The sequence below is a fragment of the Ochotona curzoniae genome, unplaced genomic scaffold (genome assembly GCF_017591425.1).
Source record: "Ochotona curzoniae isolate NIBS_2020 unplaced genomic scaffold, NIBS_Ocur_1.0 contig_3527, whole genome shotgun sequence".
Taxonomy (NCBI): domain Eukaryota; kingdom Metazoa; phylum Chordata; class Mammalia; order Lagomorpha; family Ochotonidae; genus Ochotona; species Ochotona curzoniae.
This window is the reverse complement of record NW_024465897.1, coordinates 910,594-934,745: the sequence shown is the minus strand read 5'-3', so window position 1 is coordinate 934,745 and position 24,152 is coordinate 910,594. Positions and strand designations below refer to the sequence as shown.

At 54.0% G+C, this 24,152-nt stretch overlaps 2 protein-coding genes across 8 annotated transcripts; both read right to left on the bottom strand.

Annotated features, from left to right (window-relative positions):
- Positions 1 to 67: 67 nt before the first annotated feature.
- On the bottom strand, positions 68 to 17,760 carry GANAB (glucosidase II alpha subunit). Of its 6 annotated transcripts, XM_040981936.1 has the most exons (25): positions 17,702 to 17,754; positions 14,675 to 14,779; positions 14,424 to 14,532; positions 14,056 to 14,183; positions 9,474 to 9,653; positions 8,972 to 9,037; positions 8,131 to 8,200; positions 7,898 to 7,985; positions 7,721 to 7,817; positions 6,259 to 6,439; positions 5,589 to 5,742; positions 5,169 to 5,404; positions 4,956 to 5,082; positions 4,775 to 4,854; positions 4,512 to 4,655; positions 4,288 to 4,384; positions 3,953 to 4,054; positions 3,583 to 3,826; positions 2,313 to 2,377; positions 2,114 to 2,190; positions 1,931 to 2,005; positions 1,652 to 1,765; positions 1,447 to 1,559; positions 1,197 to 1,297; positions 68 to 1,092 (listed from the first exon to the last, which is right to left on the bottom strand). In XM_040981936.1, the coding sequence occupies exons 1-25, from the start codon at positions 17,737 to 17,739 to the stop codon at positions 983 to 985; spliced, it is 2,901 nt and encodes a 966-aa protein (XP_040837870.1). In that variant the 5' UTR covers positions 17,740 to 17,754; the 3' UTR covers positions 68 to 982. The 6 variants fall into 6 exon arrangements, 5 of the variants coding, with proteins under 5 accessions (XP_040837870.1, XP_040837871.1, XP_040837872.1 ...); XR_005884080.1 differs by lacking the exon at positions 8,972 to 9,037 and having other exon boundaries at positions 1,197 to 1,292; positions 17,702 to 17,744; XM_040981937.1 differs by lacking the exon at positions 8,972 to 9,037 and having other exon boundaries at positions 17,702 to 17,760.
- On the bottom strand, positions 68 to 22,706 carry INTS5 (integrator complex subunit 5). Of its 2 annotated transcripts, XM_040981935.1 has the most exons (3): positions 22,545 to 22,662; positions 18,757 to 21,124; positions 68 to 625 (listed from the first exon to the last, which is right to left on the bottom strand). In XM_040981935.1, exons 1-3 carry the CDS (start codon positions 22,622 to 22,624, stop codon positions 506 to 508), a joined length of 2,568 nt encoding a protein of 855 aa, XP_040837869.1. In that variant the 5' UTR covers positions 22,625 to 22,662; the 3' UTR covers positions 68 to 505. The 2 variants fall into 2 exon arrangements, with proteins under 2 accessions (XP_040837869.1, XP_040837867.1); XM_040981933.1 differs by lacking the exon at positions 68 to 625 and having other exon boundaries at positions 17,965 to 21,124; positions 22,545 to 22,706.
- Between the last annotated feature and the right edge of the window lie 1,446 nt (positions 22,707 to 24,152).

Sequence of the window (24,152 nt, the reverse complement as noted above, 5' to 3'; positions counted from 1 at the left end):
AGGTGCCTGCTAAGTCAAGATGTCAGGCCCTTGGCTCAGGCTAGAACTAGAATTCAGACACTCGACAGTTACTTATGGTTTCTTTATTGTTTCTCCTTTTATCAAAACCTGTCATATCTGGGGGCCAAGAAGTAAAAAGAATCCCCACAAATGTTTTACCCCCAGTCCCAATTGGTCCTCCCTCCCCATCCCAGGGCTTTGGGCCAGCCATGGGCACACATGATCATTCCCCTCCCCAACCCTCAGCCTTTTCCCAGCAATAAATACAGGTGTTCGTGATTCAAGGAAACCACAGCTGATTTCTCCATCTTGAATGCCCCACAGAGGGACAAGGGGGCAAAAAAGGTTTAACGCCCACCCCCTGTTAAGGAGGCATAGCAACTTTTTCCCCCAAGGGGCAGGGGAGGTAGACCAGCAGGAATTGGGGAAAGGGAAAGGTCGGGATGGGAGAAAAGAGGGTGTTCTCCAGCAACCTCACTCCTTTAATCCATTCATCCCTTACAGGTCAAGGGTGGTCCCAGTGTATCAGTGGGGCATCAGACACGGACGGCTGACAGGGTGGAGTCAGGAAGAAATCAAGAGAGGAAGGCAGTCTGGTGGGAAGAGAAGGGCAAGACAGGAGCTTCTTGCTCTTCTTTCAGGAAATGGTATCAACACAAGAAGCATGAATGGATCAGGGCCGCGGGAGGTCAGGGCTCCGAGGAGGGAAGGCAAGGGCCCTGTGGTCCTCACATCTTCCTAAGAGGATGTGTTCCAGTGAGAGCAACAGGAGGCTGAGGGGAGGGCACAGACAAAGGGAAAGGCTGGGAGAGCTCAGGAGAGAGGAGACCAGGGACAAACCTCTCATCCTGCCCAGATGTTGGCAGAATCTGGCTCTTGAGAATAAGAAAGGACAAGTCTGGGGAGGGTCAAACTTGATGGCAGGAGAAAGGAGACCTCTCCCCACCACTGTACCCTTCCCCCACCCAGAACAGCCCTAGGGTTATCGCAGGGAAATGCTCCAGTCAGATGCCACGTTCACGCCAGGTTTGCGCAGGACCAACACAGAGGTCTCGGGGTCGTGCTGGAAGGCTAGGCGGCTTTCAGGAGCTCCTGGGGGAGGGAGAGGAGCACCATTATCACCGTGACAGCGCAGGCATCCCACCTGCTGCTGCCTCCCCTCTGTGCCTAGCCAGGCAGGTGGGGCAGGCACTCACCTTTGGTTTGGAGTACCACAGCTGCTGGTTTTCCAGCCCCCATGATTACCACACGTTCAATCCAGATTGGAGTTTCAAAGTGGCCTTTGGAATCTGCTGAGCTGCAGGTGGCAAAGCAGGTGCTTACTAGGGATAATTTGTCAAGGCAGAAGGAAGGAGAGCCCCAAAGCAAGGTCAAGAGGCAAGAAAAGAGAACAGTGAACTGTGTTTATTTCAGGGCCCAGCACCCCCTAAGGGGGTACCCCATTACCTGGAAACAAGGGTGTTGCCAGAAAACGTGAACCGACGCAGCAGGAACTCATGGCGAGTCTGATAGTTGAAGGTGTGCCCATCATCCAAAAAGAGCTCTCCTTGGGCAGTACCCTGAACACGAGTAGGGCGGTAAGTGCCTCAACCCCAGAGCATGCCAAGGGCCCATGCCCTGGGACAAGACGGCACCCTGCCTGGGGACTCACCTGTGGGCTGAGTGCAACAAAGAGGGTGATGGGGTCGTCCTTCATGCAGTCTGAAGAACGCCGCACACGCATCCACCGAGGCACGATTGTCCCTCCACGCTGGAACACAGGAACCTAGGGCACGAGCAGAGCTGCCATCAAGCTCCCTGATGTAAACTTGAACCTCACTGCATCTTTTACACTTGCCCAGCTGTGTGTCCACACAGGTACTGGATCCCAAAGCACCTCTTTCCCCATCTACAGGCAGATGAAGTGAGCAGCCGGACCAGGCATACTCACAGTGCTTAGGGTCACGGGCAGGTACAGGGTCTGGGGACCATGATGCTTCTGGTAGCTTTGAACATCATACCACACCTGCAGGAGACAGGAGAGTATGGCACTCAGTCGTTCGATGTACACAAGTTCCCATCCTGTGGTCTCCTTTAGTGTCCGCCATCTTTACCACTACTCCCCTTAACTCACCTCCCCTTGGCCAGGCAGATAGACCTGCACGCCGTGGGCCCCAGGGTCAGACACAGGGTGAACCAGCAGTGCATCCCCTAAAACACATCAGAATCCACTCTGAACTGGGCAGAGACCACCTGTCCTTCTGAACCACCCGCTGCACAGGACTCCTCCCCAGCTCCCACAAACATCGCCGATTCATTCTCCCCTTTCTCACCAAGTAGGAACTGATCGTCTACACTGAAGGTGGTCACATCCTGAGGGTAGTGCACCCACATGGGCCTAGGAGGGAGTGACAAAGGAAGACATCTGCCGTGTTACAAGATGTCACAGATGCTCTTGCAAGAATCAGTGAAATCAGCAGCACTGGGGGCTCAGCCAACCGATTGCACAGCCCATGTAGATGCTGCTTTGAGTCCCAGGTGCTCCACTTCCAATCCAGCTCATCTGGGAAAGCAGGCGAGGAGGAGCCTGGTCATGAGCCCCTGTGCCCATCTGGGATATAGACGGGGGAGTTCCAGGCTTAGAGCCTTGGCCTGGCCTAGCTCCAGCCACTGCAGCCATTTGGACAGTGACCCCATGGATGAAAGAGCTCTTGCTCTCTCTTTCTCACCCCATTTCCCTTGTTCTCTGCAACTCTGCCTTTCAAATAAATGAATCTTAAAAGGAGGGGTGCAGGGAGGGGAGAACCAGCATGGAGAGTGGGCCACTGGGCCTAGTAGTTAGGTGTTAAGACATCACTTAACATGTCCACATCAGAGTGCCTGCGTTCAAGTCCTGACCTCACCCCCACTCCGGCTTACTCCTAAGGTGTGCCTTAAGAGACGCCGCGCGATGGGCTCAGGGAGCTGGGCCCCCGTCTCCCATGGAGGAAGCTCAATCTGAGTTCCCAGCTCCTGGCTTCAGCCTGGTACAGTACTGACTATTGTGGACATTTGGGAGAATGAAACACCATACGTAAGAGCTGTTTCATATCATTAACTTTTAAGACCCAGGAGTTTGCAGCCAGTCAGGGCTCAGCTATGCAAGACCATCTTGGCCAGGCCATTTAACTCCCTAACTCTACTCTCTGCACAGCAGTCTTCCTACAGACTTTCTGTGCAGAGGCATGGCCTGCGGGATCCCCAGGATGAGATCACCGGCTGGCTTGTTTCTAATCCTGGAACGGAACAAACCAAAGTGCCCTCCACACCTCTGGCATCTGTGATCTCCTCAGCTTAGAATGTTCTTCCTCCAGATCACAAAGATCAGGATCATAGTCCTTGTGGATTCTCCTAATTCCATTACTCAGTTTTATTTTTGTCATCAATGTTTCTTTCCAACTTGACTGTTTAATCCTATTATGCTTCCCTTCACACTTAATCTTCAAACCAGATTCCTTCTTTCACGATGGCCTGGCTGGTGGAGAGGCCCACAGATGCGGCCCCCTCACCGCTGCCCACAGCCACCTCGGCCCATTCTGCACAGACCTACCGGATGTCACTTACCTCATGACAGGAACCCCTTCACGGTGGGCCTGATAGAACAGGGTATACCAGAAAGGCAGTAGGGAGTACCGCTGGCCCAGGGCATCCCGGATTATGTCCTGGTGCTGAGAGGATAACAGCCATGGCTCTCGCCGCCCCGTGTCCAGGTGGGCATGTGCACGGAAGAATGGCTGGTACGCACCCATCTGGTACCAGCGTACAAGCAGCTCTGGCTCAGAATTTTTGAAGAAGCCACCCACATCCGCTGGGAGAGGGGAGAAAGAAAACGCATCAAAAGAGCAGATGACTCAGGACACTGAGGAGCTTTCCAAGGCCCTCCACTCTGCCCCTGTCCCACCCACCCAACCCCCTGAATTCCTGCAACTCCTACCGCCACAGAAGGTAAGTCCCACCAGCCCCAAGCTGAGACACATGGGGATCGTAATCTTCAAGTGGTCCCACTCTGCAGTGTTGTCCCCTGTCCACACTGCGCCTGTGGAACGCAAGAGGTGGGTGGCCTGCACAGGGCGGGAACTCAGTCCTGCCTGTAGAACTCTGCTGAAGGTGTCAGCGTTTACAAGAGAATCTGCACAGGACCTTATCTCCCCCGCGTGCTCCCTTCAAGGCCCCGCGTGGGAGGTACAGCTCTGAGGAGGGGCAGAAAGCCAGGCCTGAGCTCACGGCTCCCACCCATTGCCCTTCACAGCCTTGCTCTCCAGATCTTACCAAAGCGCTGGGAGCCAGCGAAGAAAGCCCTGCTTAGGACAAAGGGGCGTTCTACGCCCCCGGAACGCAGTATGAGCCCATCAGCCGTTGCCATGTGCTGGGAGGGGAGAAGAGAGAAAAGCCAGTGAGGAGCAAAGACACCTGTCATGTTCCCAGGGCCCAGGACCTTAGCCTCTGATCCACTTATGGCCCTTTCCACCACCTCTCTCCTCTCAGCGCCTTACCACGTAGAAGCCATAGAGATTGTGGACGTCCCGGTGCTCCCAGCCTCCGTGATGCTGGGCGTCCTTGAGCATGGTGACCTCTGGACCGTTGAACACTGATGGCTCATTCATGTCATTCCAGATGTAGAGGTTAGGAGCTGAGCCCTGGGGACACAGGGGGACAGGCTTTGTCACAACAGAGGGCTCTCGTCTCTGGGATGTTACAGACAACCGAGCAAAACCGGGGGCTGCCAAGGAGACTGATCTGAAGAGGCCTTTCTTACTTCATAATTGTCGAAGTTGAACATGTGGGCCCACCAGGTCCTCATCATGGGATTAGTGAAGTCAGGATAACCAGCTGAGCCTAGGAGATGGTAAAGGTGGCTGCCAACCCACAGGACAAGAGCTGCCACTCCACCTGCCTCGCCCCCAAGTAGTGTCTCCCTCCCTTCAGGGCTTGCCTACCTGGCCAGCACCAGCCCTCATAGTCAGAACCATCTCGAGTTTTAATGTATAGCCCCTGGTTCCGCAGTTCTTCATGCACTCTGTAGCTAGAGTCCACCTTGATGTGGGGGTCTACGATGGCCACCAGCTGGAGGAAAGAACAGGGTGGTTACAGCTCTCCAGGGCTTCTGCCTCAGCCTTTCTCAAGATCAACCATGGCTTTAGCCCTTTTACCTTCCGCCTCTTGGAGGCCAAATGCTGCAGCATGGTGAGAGGCTGCGGGAACCGGCTGGGGTCCCAGGTGAAATACCGCTTGCCGTCAGCATGTTCAATGTCCAGCCAGATGACGTCACAAGGCATGTTGTGATCATCAAAGCCCTGGTCCACTTCCAGTACGTCAGCTTCATCCCGGTAGTTCCATCGGCTCTGGTGGTAGCCCAGGGAGAAGAGCGGGGGCAATGCCTGGGTGCCTGCAGGTTCATTGAGGGACAGGGTCACATTGGGGCCGACGGGGGACACCCAGAAATTGAGGGAGGCCTCAGGGCAAAGGGCAAATGGGCTGGGGGAGGCGCAGAACTTCTCAAAATGTGCACAACAAGCCTCTTAAGTCAGGCAGAAGAATGAGGCCGCCGACAGACTGAGGACATTAGGTACCTGTGAGACTAGCATACTGCCGAAAGACATCCAAGACGGAAGGTCCGAGCATCAGGAAGACATCGATAATTCCACTCTCTGACATCCAACGGACATCGGTCTGCGGTGTCTCCCCAGAGCCCTGCAGGTAGTCCATCATCTTCCCAAACAAGGTCTGCACAGGGATCCAAGAGACATGGAACACCTGCCTGCTCACTTCCCGAAAGCAAGATACACTCCGCACTTCTCTTCACAGTGCTGACCCGGCTAACTCCCAACGATTCATTCTGGTCTGGGATGGAAGGTCCCGTCCTCGGCGAAGCCCTCCCAACCGATCTCAGCAGCACCCCCCTACCATGTGAGACCGTCATTTCTTTGCTGACACCTACAGCCCTGATCTCCTTCTACCTTCCCTATACCCTGCGAGTAAGGACTCATCAAGCTCAGCTCGACCTCTCCAGCATCTGTATGAGTGCCCAGCACACAATACACTGACAAGAAGGGATTTCCCTCAGCTGGAAAGGGCAATGCCGTTCCCTGGGCTACATGGGACGCAAACTGTAATCCTGCCCACTCTCACTCAGTCTACAACACTTGCCCCAGTAGCCTCCTCAAAGCTGGTGCACTTGGCGCACTCCTCAGCCTCAGGGCCCGGCAGGTTCCCTCCAGCCCCAGAGCCCCACGCTCGCACCTTCCCTGCAGTGTTGGAGGATATGTCAACCCAGGTCTCTGCCGCATTAAGCCAGAAGATGCCCAAGTCACGATGGGCGTTGTGGGCCAGCAGCACAGGCACAGACCCATAGAGGGCCATGGGGTTGTACAGTTCATACTGGAACACATCCAAATTGTAGAGGCGATACGGCTCCCCATCTCTGCAGACAGACAAACATAGGGGAACAGCGGGCCCCATTTATGGAACACACAACCCCAACCCCACAGATCCAGCAATATACTAAGAATTGGCTCCACTGCCCTTCCTTTTAACCTTTTTTAAAAAAGCTTAAAGCTGGGCCCAGTATGATACCATAGCAGTTGGGATCCTCGCCTTGAACGTGCCGGGATCCCATATGGACACCGGTTCTAATCCTGGCGGCCCTGCTTCCCTTCCAACTCCCTGCCTGTGGCACAGGAAGGCAGTCAAGGACCGCCCAGGGCTTTGGGACCCTGCACCCGTATGGGAGGCCCAGAAGAAGCTCCTGGCTTTGGATTGGCTCAATTCCGGCTGTTGCGGCCACTTGGGGAGTGAAACATCGGACAGAGGATCTTCCTGTCTCTCCTCCTCTCTGTATATCTGTCTTTCCAATAAAAATAAATAAATCTTTAAAAAAAAAAAAAAAAAAAAAGAAGGCCCGGCGCGGTGGCACAAGTGGTTAAGTCCTCGCCTTGCACGCCCGGGATCCCATATAGGCGCCAGTTCTAATCCCGGCAGCCCCGCTTCCCTTCCAGCTCCCTGCCTGTGGCCCGGGAAAGCAGTTGAGGACGGCCCAAGGCTTTGGGACCCTGCACCCGTGTGGGAGACCCGGAAGAGGCTCCTGGCTTCGGACCGGCATAGCATCGGCCGTTGCGCTCACTTGGGGAGTGAATCATCGGACGGAAGATCTTCCTCTCTGTCTCTCCTCTCTGTATATCCGCCTTTCCAATAAAAAAATAATAAAAATAAATCTTTTAAAAAAAAAAGAAAAAGAAAAAGCTTAAAGCATGTATTTATTTGATTCATTCTTTCCTTCCTTCCTTCACTTGAAAGTCAATGGAACAGAGAGGGGGGGTTAACAGGGATATCTTCCCTCTGCTGATTCACTCCCCAAGTACTCGCAACAGCCAAGGCTGGAAATCTGGAATTCCACGTCAGTCTCCCACACAGCTGGCAATAACACACATATCTGGACCATCAGTACCACCTGCTGAGCACATCAGATCCGCGGCACCAGGAGCCAGGCCTCAGGCTCAAACCTGCACTCTGATATGGGCCATGACATCCCTGGGAGCAGCCTGCCTGTCTGCCCTTCCTCAGAGGGCATCTGCTCAACAGAGGGAGGTCAGGTACAGGCAGGGATCCAGGGCTGTCTGAGCGTTCAGTTTGCACCCACCTCTCCCCCAACCCTAACTCCCTCCTGTCCTCTTTCCCCAGACTCTGACGTCACCATGGAACTCACTCTGTGACCTTTAGCCTCAGGCTCTCTGCATGCTCAGGGATCCCGTACACATGTTCCATGCCTGGCAGAGAGAAGTCCAAACCCACAGACGTGGGGCCTGGAAGAAAACAAAAGATGAGCTCCAGGGCCTTGGCTCGGCAAAGGACCCCCATGCCCTCAGCTCTCCCAGCCCCTCACCATGTGGCTTGCTGTCAGCGTGAGTTTTGAATGTCTCTTCCCAGGCTCCTGGCTCATCTTTCTCTGCATTCCCCTGGGTCTCCTCTGGCTGTAAGGAGGAAAGTGAACCACTGCCCAATCATAACCAGTTCTCTCTGGCCCTCTCATCTTCCACACGCCATCCCTGAGGGCAACACTAAGCTCCAGCCTCCCAGCCAGCAGCATCCTCCAACCACACACACCCTCCTACTTGCCTGGTCACCATCCTCAGCCATTTCCTCGGGCTGGGCCTCATCGCCCTCAGCTGGGTCTTTTGATCCTTGCCTGGAAGGTAGGAGAGCTGTCTGCTCCAATCCAGAGGGGGCAGGGACGAGGGGCTAGTGGAAGGAGGGGTGGGGGAATAGAGAGCCAAGGGTCCAAAGGAACGAAAGCAATGGAGGAAGGGATTGAACATTAAAGCTTGGAGACGGACCCCCAGTGAGCAGGCAGGTTCACAAGAGGTGAGGGGCAGAGGTGGAGGGATGAAGAAAAGGAAATGAGGAATAAATGCCACCTAGGAAGACCCTTTCACACAAAGGCCCTAATTCCCCAGCTTCCGCCGGCATTCTAGAAGGGACAGGCAGAGCAGCTCAGAGGTCTGGGCTCTGAATGTTGGTCATGGTGTTGGCCCTGAGTGCCCTCAATGGGCCTCAGCCTCCTAGCTCAACCAGGGGTTTGCAAAGGCTAGGTGATAGCATAGCAAGTCCCTCGGCTGTGCACAAGGACTTCAAGGGTTCTGCCAAACGATGCTTTCAGGGGCAGCTGGAAAGCAGCTCTGCCCAGACCCTTAGGCACACCCTGGCAGGAGGCCAGGAACCCCAGGTTTGGGCAGCATCAGTCAGGCACCTTCAAGCACTTCATCTTGTTTTTCCCAGGGGGCTGCCAGCTAGGGCACCCAGGTACCAGGGCACCAAGGGACTCAGACACTACAGAGTTGAGAAAGGGGGTGAGTGAAGAGGGCAGGAAAGGATCTCGGGCACATGCCCCTGAGGGCCAGAGTGAAGGGTGGGTGAGGGCACAGGAACAGATACAGTACCAACAGCCAAATGGATTTACCTAGAGAAAAGGTTCTTGATCTTATCCCACATGCTACCGAGCGACACACTAACTCTATCCGAGACACTGGGGCAGGAGATGGGCAGGGAAGGGGAAAAGGAGGCACAAAACCAACAAAAACAGAAACATAAAAGTGAGTTTCAGTAGACAAACTTCCAGAGATGGGGGGAAAGAAACCAAAAACTAAAAAAAAAAAAAAAAAAAAAGAAAGAAAATAAATTTGGGAAATGTGATGATGTGAGAAGGGGAAGAGGGAGAGGCAGACCCAGGCAGGACTCCCAGAGAAGGTGCCCAGGGTACAGCACAGGGACCAAGCGACCGTCTCCTGGCCTGCACAGGACATGCAGAAAACTGCCCCAGCTTGGATTCCTGCCCTCCCTAAACAGCTCCTCCCACTTGGCAGCCCCACCCTGCACACTCCCAGGCACTTGAGCATCAGACCCCTAAACGTCCCCTGGCCCTTCCCTGCTAGGTTCTCTGTAGACCTAACTGCAGTACTCACGGGACCCTGCGGGTCCTCTGGTGCTCAAAGCCCAGGAGTCCTCGGGCATTGACACTGAGCAGAAGGACGCGGTCCTCCAGCAGGTCGAGGCGGAATGGCTGTGCCGTCAAGATGATTTTGTAGGGTCCCTCAGCCACCGTTAGCTCCACGCTATTGTCGTCTCGGCCAGAGACAGAAAGCCTAAGGAAGGGAGGGATACAATCACAACAGCTCAGCAGGACTTGCAAGGAGTCATGAGTACACACTGACCAGGGCAAGACCCAAATAAAGACCCAATCATACTTAGAACTCTGACATTACAAGGTGGGATAGCAATCATGAGAAAATAGACTAGTGGAACATGAAAAAAAAAAACCGACTTCCTATATAGGAAAACAACAGTGTCACATTCCTACCTCATATCGGATGTACATATTGAGTCCAGAAAGATCATGATTTCACAATAAAAATTTTACAAGAAAATACTTTTCTGACATTGAAATAATATTATATAAAAATGAATACATCCACAGCATTAAAAATAAGAATTTCTGGGTCCAGTGCAGTGGCCCAACAACTAAATCTTCGCCTTCCATGTGCTAGCATCCCATATGGGTGCCAGTTCATGTACCGGCTGCTCCACCTCCCATCCAGCTCCCTGCTTGTGGCCTGAGAGCAGCAGAGTATGGCCAATGCCCTGGGACCCTGCACCCACATGGGAGACCCAGAGGAAGCTCTCCTATTGGGGCTGGTGCCATGGCTCAACAGGGTCATCTTCTACCTGTTAAGCACCAGGAACACATATGGGTGCCAGTTCACGTCTCGGCTGGTCCACTTCCAATCTGGCTCCCTACTTATGGCCTGGGAAGGCAGCAGCAGATGATTCAGGCCCTTGGACCCCTGCACCCATGTGGGAGACCCTGAAAGGCTCCTGGGTCCAGATTAGCAGTGCTGGCCATGGAGGCCAGCTGAGGAGTGAACCAGCAGACAGATCTTTTTCTGTCTCTCCTTCTCTTTGTTAATCTTCTTCAAGTAAAGAGAAATAAATCGCATTTTGAATTCATCAGGTAAAATGAACTACAAGGGAAACTGGGTGCAGGAGACATGGGAATAGGAACTATCAGAATACTGGAACTTTCTTACAACTCTAAAGCCATTCTGCAATACAAAGTTTTTAATATATTTCTGTAATGTAATGGTTTATTTGAAATGCCAAGTGGGTGGCAGGGAAGGAGGAAGAGGAAGAAAGGAAGAGAGACAGATAGTTCTTCCAATCCCTGTTCGCTTCAGTGCTGAAGCCAGGAGTCAGGAACTCCATCCTGGTCTCATGCACAGCTGGCAGGAACTGGAGCACTTCGACCGTTACTCGCCGCCTCGCAGGCACATTAGCAGGACTCAACCCCAGGCTCCAAACGGCAGCTCAACTCCACGCATCACCAAACCCTGCCCCAAAAGGTTTCTGAGACACAGTTAGGAAAGAAAAGAGATAAGCTAGATTCTGGAAAGAGAGCAACAACACAAAAAAGTGACAGTCAGTATTTAGACTATTCAATGAGGTCTGTAACAGTCAAACACTATTGAAGAACACAGAAAAGTTGTGAATTATCAGCTCAAGGAATAGCACACCAGAAACAACACTCAACTCACTAATTAACTTGGAAGCATGGACAACTAAACAAAGACCAACATGTGGTGTTTTACAACCATCTTACTGACAAATAATTTAAGTCCAGGGGCAGGAGCAATGGCTCAACTAGCTAATCCTCCGCCTTGCAATGTCAGCATCCCATATCAGTGCTGCTTCGTGTCCCAGATGCTCCATTTCCCATCCAGCTCCCTGTTTATGAACAGGGAAAGCAGTAGAGGATGGACCAAAGCCTTGGGGCCCTGCATCCTCGTGGGATACCTGGAAGAAGCTCCTGGCTCTTGGCTTTGGATTGGCTCAGCTCCAGCCACTGCAGTCACTTGGAGAGTGAACCAGCGGATGGAAGATCTTTCTGTCTTTCCTCCTCTGTAAACCTGACTTTCCAACAAACAATAAATAAATTAAAAAAAAAAAAAGGAAGTGGAGCAGCTGGGACATTGACAAGTACCTATATGGGATCCCAGCACTTGCGAGGCGAGGGCTTAGCCACTGAGCAATTCCATGAGCCCTGTAACTGTGAGCGGGAGTCAGTAAACCTCTTAGGTTTTATCTTAAACAGTTGATCATCCCTATGCTCTACTACATTGCCTCTTCTATTCATAGACCACAGAGAAAGTCCTACACAAGAACAACAGGCAGGGGTCACGGGTAAGAATGATGTGGAAATGCTCACAGAAGCTGGACTGTGCTCCCACATGTGACACTGCACTGCAGTAAAAACGAATGAACCAGCAATACTGCAACAGAACAGTGATATAAAAAAAGAACATTCCAGACCATCACATATACCAAGATCTGCCTGTTTCATCTCAAAGAAAAGCAGTTTACTGCACAGACACAACCACAGCATGTACCCACATAGATGCACAATATAACTGCAAGAACTAAGAACACAAAGGAAGGACAAACTTCAGAAGCAGCAATCACCTCTTGCAGAGTCAGTGATAGTAGCCAGCGGATGACTAAGCTGGGAAAAATGCACAGGGTTGATAGGGCACGGGGTTTATTATGTTAGCTAGTAGATGAAGCATTAGCACACAGTTTTAAGCTGCTGTCGGTAACCTTAGCATCCGCCTCAAGTCCCTGCTGCTGTATTTACAATTTAGCTCCCTGCTAATGTACGTGGGAAAGCAGAAGATGGCCCTAGTGCCCAGCCCTGGCACTCAAGTGGGAGCCCGATGGAGCTCACACTCTGGCTTCTGTCTGGCCCAGACCCAACCTGGGACCCACCTGAGAACTGAGAACCATTCAAGACAGAGGAATCCTAGACTAGAGGAGGAAAGAGAGAAAAGAACAACAGGGAAGCACTACTGAACGAACTGGGGACGTACTGCATTCCTGGAAGGCCACAGCTGTGCCTTATCTCCTCTTTCAACTCCAGCACCCAGCCAAGGCCTGGCACAGAAGGGAAAGCAATACTGTTGGCCAAACACATGAAGGCCAAGAGCAAACCAAAGGGAAGTAAAACAGAGGAAGGCAGGGGGAAAGGCTGGGAGAGGGTGAGATGCTTACTCAGCTATGATCATCAAGTGGGAAGACAGCCAGCTAAAAAAAGGTAAAGAAAAAGAAAGAACAGAAAAGAACAGAACAGGGCCCAGCAGGAAGCCTGGTGGCTAAATCCTTGCCTTGCATATGCCAGGATCCCATGACCACTGGTTCATATCCCAGCTGCTCCACTTTCCCATCCAGCTCCCTGCCTGTAGCCTGGGGAAGCTGATGAAGCTGGTCCAGAGCCTTGGGACCCTGAACCTGTGCGGAGAGCTGGAAGAAGCTCCTAGCTCCTGGCTTCCGATCAGCTTAACTCTGGCCATCGCAGCAACCTGGGGAATGAACCAGCAGACAGAAGATCCTTTTTTTTTTTTTCTAAATTTTTATCCCAAAGTCAGATAAAAAAAAGAGAGGAAGAGAGACAGAGAGGAAGATCTTCCTTCCGATGATTCACTCCCCAAGTCACCTCAACGGCCGGAGCTGCGCTGATCCGAAGCCAGTATCCAGGAACTTCTTCCAGGTCTCCCACATGGATGCAGAATCCCAAGGCTTTAGACTGTCCTCCACTGCTTTCCCAGGTCACAAGCAGGGAGTTGGATAGGAAGTGGGGCTGCTGGAATTCGAACCGGCGCCCATATGGGATCCAGGTGCATTCAAGACGAGTACTTTAGTCACTAGTCTACCACGCCAGGCCCCCAGAAGATCTTTCTACATCTCCTTCTCTCCATAAATCTGCCTCTCCAGCAAAAATATGTACACCTTAATAAAAAAAGAAAAAGTACACTGTGCCCTGCGTGGTAGCCTAGTGGCTAGTCTTTGCATTTAATGCATCAGGATCTCATATGAGTGCCAGTTCCAATCCCAGCTGCTCTATTTCCCATCCAGCTCCCTGCTTGTGGCCCAGGAAAGCAGCTGAGGACGGTCCAAAGCCTTAGGACCTTGCACCTGCTGGGGAGACCTGGAAGAAACTTCTGGCTTCAAATCAGCTCAACTCTGGCCATTGCAGCAGCTTGGAAAGTGAACCAGGGGACTAAATATTTTTCTCTGCATCTCCTTTTCTCTATAAATGTCTTTCCAATAAAAATAAATAAATCTTTAAAAAAAAAAAAGTGCATCAGAAGAAAAGGGAAACAGGGATGGGTATGTTTCTCAGGAAAACTTCACAAAGCCAGAGCAGGCATTTAGCCGAGTGAAGACAGCAGCATCCCATGCCTGGGTACTGGGGCTCAACACTCCCTGCCCTTACTGAGCCCTCTGCTGCAGGAGCACTGTAACTCCAATTGCTGAGTGCCCACCACCCACGCGGTGGAGCTCCTGGATCCTGGCTCCAGTCTGTGCCAGCCTCGGAGCCAGCTGAGACACAGGCATTAGAGGGAGTGAAACAGCAGACGGGAGCTTTCCTTACGTCTGGGGTTCTTTCTCCACCACTCACACCACATAAATAGAAATTAAAAAGTAAAACATTTTTACCGAGCGGTGGGAGGATCGGCCACCAAGACGTCTGGCACTCGGTATCGGGGCCGCAGCGGCTGCAGCTCATCGATCCTGATGCGAGTCATGTTCTTTTCAAGTCCCTGGAGTTCCAGCACCAGTACCACCTGCAGGAACAGAGGCATTTACCTGGAGAAAGAAGGGCTGCACTCTGAAATGCCCTCTGGACCCACTCAGTCCTGAGGGGTCCCTCCTTTGAGCTCTTTACCTAAGGGACCTGACATGAAATTCACTCACCAAGTCCCAAGGTTAAGCCAGGACAGGATGTGGGCTACAGGTTCTCCCTTCCCGAAGTACCCATCAGCCACTTCTCCGCCCCTACCAGACTTTTTCGTGTCTCCCCTGACCTTGGTGACCTCGTGGATCAGATGGACCGTGAGGGCATCAGGACCAAGCTGAAGAGTGTCCAGCAAAGCTCGGTATGGAGAGAGGCCTGGCCGAATGCTTCGCTGCCTCCTGCCAAGTGGAGCGGTTGGGACATAAGTCACCCCTATGTCCCAAGGTTCCGCTAACACTGGCAGGGTTCTCAGGCTACTCCGTCTGCCAGATCCCTCCTCCATGAGTGCTTTTCAACCCCTCCTCCCCAGAAATATCATACTTGCAGAAGGAGCTTTCTTCACAGGTCTTAAAGTTGCTTCTATCCACAGCAAGGGTAACTCCCAGGCAGACCCCTAAACAAGCCAGTACTAAACCTGCCCAAGACCTGGGGAGAAAAAGGAGACGGGAAGGCAGTCAATGCAGCGGTCAGGAAGGACTCCACTCTCAGAAGGGAAGAGTTGCTGCCATCATCCTAGCCCAGCTCAGGAAAGAGAAAAGCATGGAGTCACACTGAACTGTAAAGGTGGATGTGGCCAAGGGTCAGGCCTGAGCACCGAGTCACTCACCGACAGGATTTCTGCCTGTCAGTGGCCCTGGTATTGACTGTGGTTACATCAGCCTCTCAGAGGGAAGAAGTAATAACAGCTAGTCCCAAAGGAAACATTGGTGGTACCAACCACAGGGCACAGAGGCAAAGAAAGAAGCAAGCTGTGTACAGCACTGGGTGAGAACCACAGTTAACTATGTACCTCCAACCTGCTGGGCCCATGTCCCAGGGTCTGAACTTCCCGAACACCCTTGGGATCCTGCTGCTCCACACTCATCTCCACTTCTCTGCCCAGGGGTGTGCTGGGGAGCAGGGGCTTAACCCGCAGCTCAAGACAAACGCATCCCACTTGGCAGTGCAGGTGGAGTCCTGGCTCCTCTGCTTCAGATGCAGCCTCCTGTGAGTCTAAGAAGGCAGCACAGGTGGACTCCAGTACTTGGATCAACAGCAACCACCAAGGTGGCAGTGCTAGGCAGAGCCCCAGCTACTGGCGTGTGCCTGGCCTGCCAGCGCCGTGGAACGTTGCAGGCGTTTGGGGAGTGAACCAGCAGATGGAACATTCATTTATCTCGGTTCTCTTTTCTCCTCCCTTCCCTCCTCTTCTCCCTCCCCTTCCCCCCCTGAATTTGGCCTGGCCCAGCCCCAAATGTTGTGGGCATTGAGCTAGCAGACAAAAGGCAGCCTCTGCCTCCTTCAAATGTAAAATAATCCTTGAAAAAAAAAAAAAGAGGCTAAACTATCACCATTATTACCTCAGGCTGAAAAGTGTACTGGGTTCAGATATACCCCCTGGGGCCTGGGGAGGTGATTTACACACCTCCCAACTTGCAGCAGGACTGAGTCTGCCTCACCTTTTGTAACCTTCACAAACTGTCCCTTCTCCAACATGTTATCAAATGAAAGACAGGGACTGACAGACTTCATAGGAGGAATATATTCATTCATAAGGAATTATGACACAGAGGCGAACATACTTAGTGCCTGTTAAGAGTCACCTCTGGGGCCTGGCACCAGAGCACAGCAGCTAAAGTCCTCGCCTTGAATGCGTTGGGATCCCATATGGGTGCCAGTTCTAACCCTGGCAGCCCCACTTCCCATCCAGCTCCCTGCCTGTGGACTGGGAAAGCAATCAAGGAAGGTAAAAAGTCTTAGGACCCTGCACCTGCATGGGAGACCTGGAAGAAGCTCCTGGCTCCTGGCCTCAGACTGGCTCAGCTCCTGCTGTTGCAGCTGCTTGGGGAGTGAATCATCGGAAGAAAGATCTTCCTCTCTGTCTCTCCTCTCTGTATATCTGCCTTTCCAATAAAAATAAATAAATCTGGGGGAGAAAAAAGAGTCCCCTCTGGTGCTTATTAAATGAAGATGCTAACTCTTGGGGACATTTGCGTTTTCCATGCTTTTCCAGGGAGTTGGATATGTGTGATCCAGGAGCACACCCCTGAGAAGTGTTCCCAAATTAAAACTTGGGTAGACGGAGGAACACAAGCCCCTTCTAAGCAACAAAACTTTGCAACCTACAACAGGACAGCTAAAGCCAGGACCAAATACTATACACTGCATCTATTACCAGCCTCAGTGTCCACTGAAAGCTAAAAGGTAAAGAAAATTCAGCAGAGAACACAGTGAGCCTTTCAGCTTCAGAAGAATTTGCAAGGCAAGCTCTCTACATCAGGCCAGACAGCAAAGTGACGAAGGCCCTGGCTTAACCAGGCTCAATGGCAAATAAGTACCAGCACAACAGGCAAGAAAAATAGATCTAGAAAATTCCACAGTAAGGTGAGGGCCAGGCCTAGAGGCATCCACTGTTACAAGTATAGTGAGTTACACAGACATACTCTCCGGACTGCTACAGAACAGGTTTGAGGGGAGCCAACACGGACAGGATTTCCGAAAGGATCTTGGAGCTCTGAGCTGTCGGGACACCCGAGGAACTTGGGGCTGCCTTGAGCACCCAGAGCAGAAGGTTAGCAGCCAAAGTGGCCATGAGCCGCAGGGCAATTTGCACCTGTTTATTGTTTCACATCACAGACTTCCAGAAGGCTGTTTATGATTCATGCTTTCACTGCTGCAGAAAGTTCATGCCTCTTCCCTCCCAGAACCTCCGTTAGGTCCTGTTAAACGCTGGGTGGCTCCGACGATGTGCAACAAAACCTTTTTTGTTGTTGTTGTTGTTTCAGTAATGAACTCGAAAGCGTGGACCAAACCCTTTACACATGCCGCGTGTGAGCCACACCATTCAGGTAGACTGAGAACTTACTGGACCCTACCCTAGCCGTGACCAGCGACCGTGGACAGTTCACTAGCCACGGCAGGTGCCCACGTGAAGGAGACAGCGGCAGGGGAGAGTCCGACCCCGCGGGGAAGGGAAGGGTAGTGCGGACAGACCCCAGGGCAGCTGCTGGCCCCAGGTGCGGCCACATCTCACTGCCCGCCCCACCACCGCGCCGCTCGCTGCAGGAAGGGGACGGGACGCTGATCGCCGCGAGCCCCCGGGGAGAGCAGCCAAGGCCAAGAAGAGCACACAGCGCAAGCCTTCTTGAGCCTCTGGCCCGGAGCCCGGAGCCCCTGAGGATACGGCCCCAACGTCGCGCGGATGTAGCACAGGGAGGGAGGCTTTTGGAGACGCCTGCAGCCACTTCTAAGGGACAGTGGGCCCTGGCGAAGCTACGGGTGGCAGGAGAACATTCAAGAAGGAGCGTTCTAGGGCTGGGGGGGGTCTGGGGATGTCCCGGGCGCGCCCCAGGGGTCCGGGCTCCTCACCGCCTCCTCCGCGCCGCCACTGCCGCTACCGCCGCCATCTTGCGCCGGGTTTGCTCCTTGACCCCGGCCCTTCCCTCCCCCTACGCGTAGGAGCCACGTAGGTGAGCGCCCGCCCCTTCCGGCCTCCGGATTGGTCCGGCCACGGCCCTATTGGCTGAGCGCGCGCCCTAAGCTCTCCTGGGGGCGCCGGGCGGGAAGGTCCTGATGCGAGTGCTGTCCGCCTTCGCCCGCTCTCAGCATCAGACACAAGCACTGGACTGTTGTTTTCAACTCCGCATATGTTTATTTAGAAAAAAAAAAAAAAAAGCCGGTGGGAGTGGGGGAGGGGAGAAACGTGACAGCTCCGTTCAGGCCAAGAACTGAGAAGCCTTGACGTGTTCAGTAGCGCCTCAGTCCCTTCCCTCACCGTTCAATCTCCCCTCGCTTCTGGAGCACTGGGGAGGCTACGTCCCCTGTCGGAGGAGGGTGGATGGCGAGGGTGCTTGGAAACGGCCAGAGAAAAGGCCCAGGCGGTCGATGTTGCGGTGGAGGACACTGTGTAGGACAGCTAGATGGGGGCCACCCTCACCCCCACCCTCCCTGGAGAAGTCCCGGATGAAGCGGCCACGCTCAGACTGGAAGATGAACTTCTGGGGCAAGGGCCCGTGCTCCCGAAGAAAGCCCCAGACGCTGAGCAGCAACAGGCGCACTTCGAAAGGTGCCAGCTGGCTAAATACCTCGTGCATGTTACCCAGCGCTGGGGGCAGGAGGCTGCCTTCAGCCATGACAGCCACCAGGGTGCAGGACGCCTCCAGGTGCCAGGGCGAGTGGGTTGTGTCGGGGTGTCGAGAGGCTTCCCAGTGACCCAGGAGGGCAGCCAGCAGCCCCCGCAGCAGCACGGAGCAGTAGCACAGGGCGGGAGGAGCAGCTGCGACCAGCTTTAACAGCTCAAAGAGCAGAGGCTGTTCCCTGAAGCGCCGGCCAATCCGGAGATCCCGCTCCACAGTGGCCCGGGCATGCTCCTCAGGGGGCCAGGCCAGCTCTGCACCAGCCGCGTCTGGGCACACACTCTCCACCAAGGTCACTGCCACTGCTTTGGCTGCCTCCGGGCTCAGGGTGGGAGCCCCCCAGCATCCCCCACAGTCAGTGCCCCCAGAGGAACTGCAGCAGCGCACCAGGAGGCTGAGGAGGCTCTGGGTGTTATAGATGACTGCCTGCTGATTCCGGGACTGCACAAGCTTGGGAGGCTTCAAGCCCCGGCCGATGACTCCAGCGTGGAAAACGGACCAGATGCCTCCGGGACCTGGCACAGCTGCGGTGTGCCGCCGGTTTGTGTCCAGCAGGGAGGCAGAAGCCAAAGGAGCGGAGACCACAGAGAGGGACTCACTGTCCCCGTCCATTTCCCCTCCAAACAGTTCCGTGTTGCCCCGATGTAAGGCTCCCTCCACTAGCAGCTGCAGGACAGCCTTGAGCCCTGCCGCCGAGGTCTGAGAGAGGCGAGTGAGCAGCTGGGAGGCTGTGGCCACGCCTGGGGGGCCGTGCAGCCTCAGAGAGGCAAAGAAGCGGTGCACCCCAGCCCTCACCAGTGCCAGGAGTTGGGATGGGGACAGGGCTTCCAGAGGAAAGGGACAAATTGCTAGGAGGGAGGCAGCAGCTTCCGCTACTTCCTCCTCAGGGTGTAGCAGGAGAGGAGCCAGGTCAGACAGGTGAGCTGAGGCTGACTCCCCAAACCGAGCCCCGAGGGAGGCAGGTCCCTCCCCGCCCTGCTGCTCCCAGCCCACCAGCAGGGCTAGGTTGCGCAGGAAGCGGGCTGTGAAAGGAGGTTGTAAGGTCCCCGCATGCACTCGGGCCAGGCAGCTTCGGAAGGCCAGGGGCAAGAGGCCAGAGAGACTGACCACCAGCCCTGCATATAACTGGGTGGCCAAACTCAGTTCTTCGGGGCTTCGGGCTCTGCTCAGGAGATGACCCAAAGCCTCAGGTCCACAGCTTGGCCGGGTATAGACGGACAGCAGGCCCAGGAGCTGGTGCTGCCAGAGGAAGCGTTTCCGTTCTAGTCGTAATGTCTCTCCACACAGCTCTCCGACATGGTTTCTTAATGCGTCTAGAAAAGGCACCGGGCGAGGAGGCGGGGGTGGGCCCAGCACCCCTTCTCCAGGAGACCCTCCACGGTGATGGACCAGTTTTTGCAGGTGCAGTAGCAGCAGCTGGATCAGCCGGTCGCAGGCCTCACGCACGGTGTCTGGCACAGCCAGGCCTTGGGTGGTAATGACTGAGGCGGGCATGGCTGTGTCTACTAGGAACTGCAGCAGGCGGTAGGCACCTGCCCCCGAGGCCTGGCTCACCAGGTGCACAGCCAGGTTTAGCATGTTGTCCAGCTCCTCTCGGGGAAAGCCCTGCAGGTGTTGCTGTAGCTGACTCAGCACAGTGGGCGGCTTGAGGCAGTCCACAAGCTCTCCAGAGACCGTGCCCAACAAAGCGGGCGACATAACTGCCAGCTGCAAGAGGAAGGGAACTGTGGCCTGAAGAGAGGGGTCCCCGCTCCGTCCCCCCGAGGCCCCTGCCAGGCTATCATGGAACATCCGCAGGAGCTCTCGTCGGATGCTGTCTCCGTGGCGGGAGGCCAGGTGCCCTAGGATGCCCACAACGGACGCAATCTTGGGCACCCGTTTCTCCCCAGGGATGGCAGGAGATCCAGGGAAGGGGTCTGTGGAGGAAGGCTGGGAAGAGCTGCCAGCACTCCCAGCAGCCCCACCTCCAGCCCCACCATGGACACAGAAGTCCTTGAGGCCACAGGAGAGCACCCGGGAGATGATAGTGCCAGGGAAGGAGGAACCAATGTGTGCCACAACCCAGTCAAAGTGTGGGGAATGCTGGACGGAGGTGTCCAGCAGAGCATCCACACACGCATCCGGACAGCTCCCAATGAGAGCCGAGAGGCACTGCACATAGATGTCCATTAGTGTGCGTGTGGCCCTGCAGCCCATCCACAGCTGCAGCAGTTCATTCAGAGAGCCAGTGGCGTGGGGCACGCGCTGGTGCTGGCCCGAGTATGTGCTGCTCAGCTGCCCCATGAGATCAATGGACCACGCACTAATCACAGGTGCCCAGGCCTTCGGGTTGGCCCGGATAAACTCAGACAGCACCTGCTGCACTTCCTGCACCACATCCTCTAGGCCAGGTCCCCCAGCGGGGACGTGGGAGGGTGCGGGTGGGCGGAGGTGAGGTGGACCAGCCACAGGGCTCTCGTCCAGGGCAGCCAGATGGGCCCGGACACTCTCATCAAAGACACCTCTCAAGTGGTCCAGCACAGCGGCCCGAGCGGGTGGCAAGGAGCGGAGCAGGAGGAGACCACAGCGCGCATGCTCCCGGGCCGAGAGCTGGTGCCCCAGAACAGGGTCCACACCAGTCAGAAAAGCCTTGATTTCCTGGGACAGCTCCTGGGCACTGTAAGACAACAAAAGAAACAGACTTAGATGACACATTAAACAGGCAGGCTTTCTGTGTAAAATAAGGACAATCAGACCATTCTCAGAAAGAAAGAAAAAAAAAAAATATATATATATATATATAATAAAGCACTTAAGTACCCCATCTGGGACAGCAACTAAGACATGACTTGAGATCCCCCATCCCATATCAGAGTCCCTGAGCTCAAGCCAGCTCTGCTCCTGACTGGGCTTGCCACCAACACTCACTCTGGGAGCAGCCGGTGGGGACTCAAGGACTAGGTCCCTGGAACCCACATGGCAGACCAGATCTGAGTTCCAGTATGTAGGCTTGGGTCTGGTCCAAACCCTGCTGTTACAGGCACTTGAGGAGTGAACTGGCAGAGCTGTCACTATGCCTTTCAAATCACCATAAATAAATGTTTACATTAGCTCAGAAGGCCAAAGGAGTCAATATGTTCATCATTTCAGAACCTGGTTCATTACCATTAGCCACTCCATAAATGCTAACCCTCTTAAGTACTTCCTCAGTATTATTTCAGTTCTGACAACAACTCAACAAAGGATCATCGATCCCATTTTACAGATCAGGAAATCAAGGTCAAACAGATTCTACCTTCCAAGAGAGTAAAGACCCATTCCCAGGCTTGTTCTTGGCAAGCGCTGCTGTCTGCACAACATCCACCTTGAAAAGAACTTTCCAGCTTCACTGCACCCCCCTTCTGTCCCCCAACCCCACAAGCACCTTGGAATCTGCTCTCATTTGAAGCAAACTTTCAAGTTCCTCGTTAGGGGCTCTTCCCCCCAACACGTTTTCCCCATATTCCACAAGCATCCTCAGGACGCACACTTCCACAACCGCCAACCTCCCAGCAGCCTCAACAAGCCAGGGAATAAGCACGTCCCTAGGCACGGGGCAGGGTCAATAATGTTTTTCAATTCTCACAATCCTGACACATAAGGGTTCTGGGATTCCGGAACCAGTGTTAGGGGAGGAGACAAGAAGCCAGTTCCTCACACAACACAAACACACAACACAACCCAAGACAAGGGGGGGGGCTACGTTAGAAGTCAAGGGCAAGAGCAGAGGAAGCATTCCGAGGGTTTCTGGGCACGAGATTGCAGGGACCCTGGGACTACAAGGTGCAGGGCTGCTGCGTTCCTTCCCAAGAGTTCAGATACCCCCGGCTGCTAGGAGAGCAAGGCCTGGGGTGACGGGGCTCCGGGGTGCGGGGAGAGGCGGGCCCGGGAGCCCCGCGTTTCGGGGAGGCAGTCCCTGGGTTCTGAGAGGACCCGAGCCGGAATCGCTGAGAACCCTGAGCCGAGTTCTCGAGGTGGGAGCCGGGTTTCTGCCCAAGAGGCTGAGGATCGGTGCGGGGCCGCGCGGTGGGGGACGACCCACCAGGGGCTCTGACTACCTGAGAGGCGCGGGACCGTGGGTGGCCGGGGCCGGCCCGGGAGGCCCTGGGGCCCCGGGAGGGTCGCACAACGCGGACATCCCGGAGCCCTAGCGCGAGCCCGAGGCGGGAGCGACGGGACGCAGGCGGCGCATGCGCCCTGACGGCACACTCGAAAGGAACCTGCGGCGAGGCCTCCCAGGAAAACCAATCCGGCCTTGTGCGCAACCCTCAGACATTGGTTCCGCATAGCGCCGATGATGACAGCGGGAAGGCGTCCCCGCTCATGACGCCACCGCCTTCCCCGCCCGCAAGTCCGCCACCTTGCAGACCCCAAGTACGTTTCATTATTTTTGCTAACGCCAAAAATGCACATGTCCATTCAGGAGCTTTAATAAATAAAACATTGGGAAACATTTTAACAAACAGCAATCGCAGTGTGAAAAATTAAACTTCACATTTAAAAAGGCAAGGAGAAGCATAAAAGACAAAAAAAAAAAAATTGGAAGATAAAAAGAAGCAATAAATAAATAAATAAAAATAGGAAACCCAGCGCCAGTTGTGCAAGGCCAGAGCCGTCCTCCCAGAAGGAAGTCTCCGTAAGTGATAGTTCAATTAACACCATTAACAACTGCACACAGACCATCAAAAAGCCCTCATTTGAGTCTGCCCTCCTAGGTCAACTTCTAGCTATTCCACTGTATATAGCACTTAGTGTACATCTGTTGACTCACTCCCCACATTTCTGATCAAAGTCTGGAACCTGGAATTTCCATCTGGATCTTATACCCTGATGGCAGAGGTGCAAGTACTTGGGCCATTGGCTGCTGCTTTCCCAGACACATTAGCAGGGAGCTGGTTCGGAAGCAGAGCAGCCACGACTTGAACATGCCCTGATATCATATGCAGGCTCCCAAATGGTGGCTTAAGTCACTACACCAACACGCTAGCGCCAGGATGTCACTGTTGAAGGGTGCTTTTTTTTTTTTTAAGATTTATTTATACAGAGAGAAGGAGAGACAGTGAGAAAGATCTTCCGTCCGATGACTCACTCCCCAAGTGAGTGCAACAGCCGATATTATGCACTGATCCAAAGCAGGAGGCAGGAACTTCTTCCAGGTCTCCCACATGGGTGCAGAATCCCAAGGCTTTAGGCTGTCCTCGACTGCTTTCCCAGGCCACAAGCAGGGAGTTGGATGGGAAGTGGAGCTGCCATGATTAGAACCAGCACCCATATGGGATCCCGGTGTGTTCAAGGCCAGGACTTTAGCTGCTAGGCCACGGTGCCGGGCCCGAAGGGTACTTCTTTAGGAGCCAGACTGAGCTAAGCTGTGTAACTCAGAGCTAATGGCTCCACATTGTGGACCTGCTTCGTCCTTTCTCTGTGAAGACAGCATGATAACTAACCCCACCAACTCCTGGTGGAGATAACTCGAGATCGTGTATGGAATGGACTTAGCATAATATCCGGATGATCCAGACATAGGAACTACTCTTTGAATGACGTAGGCGACAAGATGCAGTTGGAAGGACACGGAGCCGACACCATGCAAACCCTGACGTTGAGATGACTGTACTAGACCTTGGCTTCCATGTCTGCCAGGGGACACAGTGCAGTACTGCCTGCCT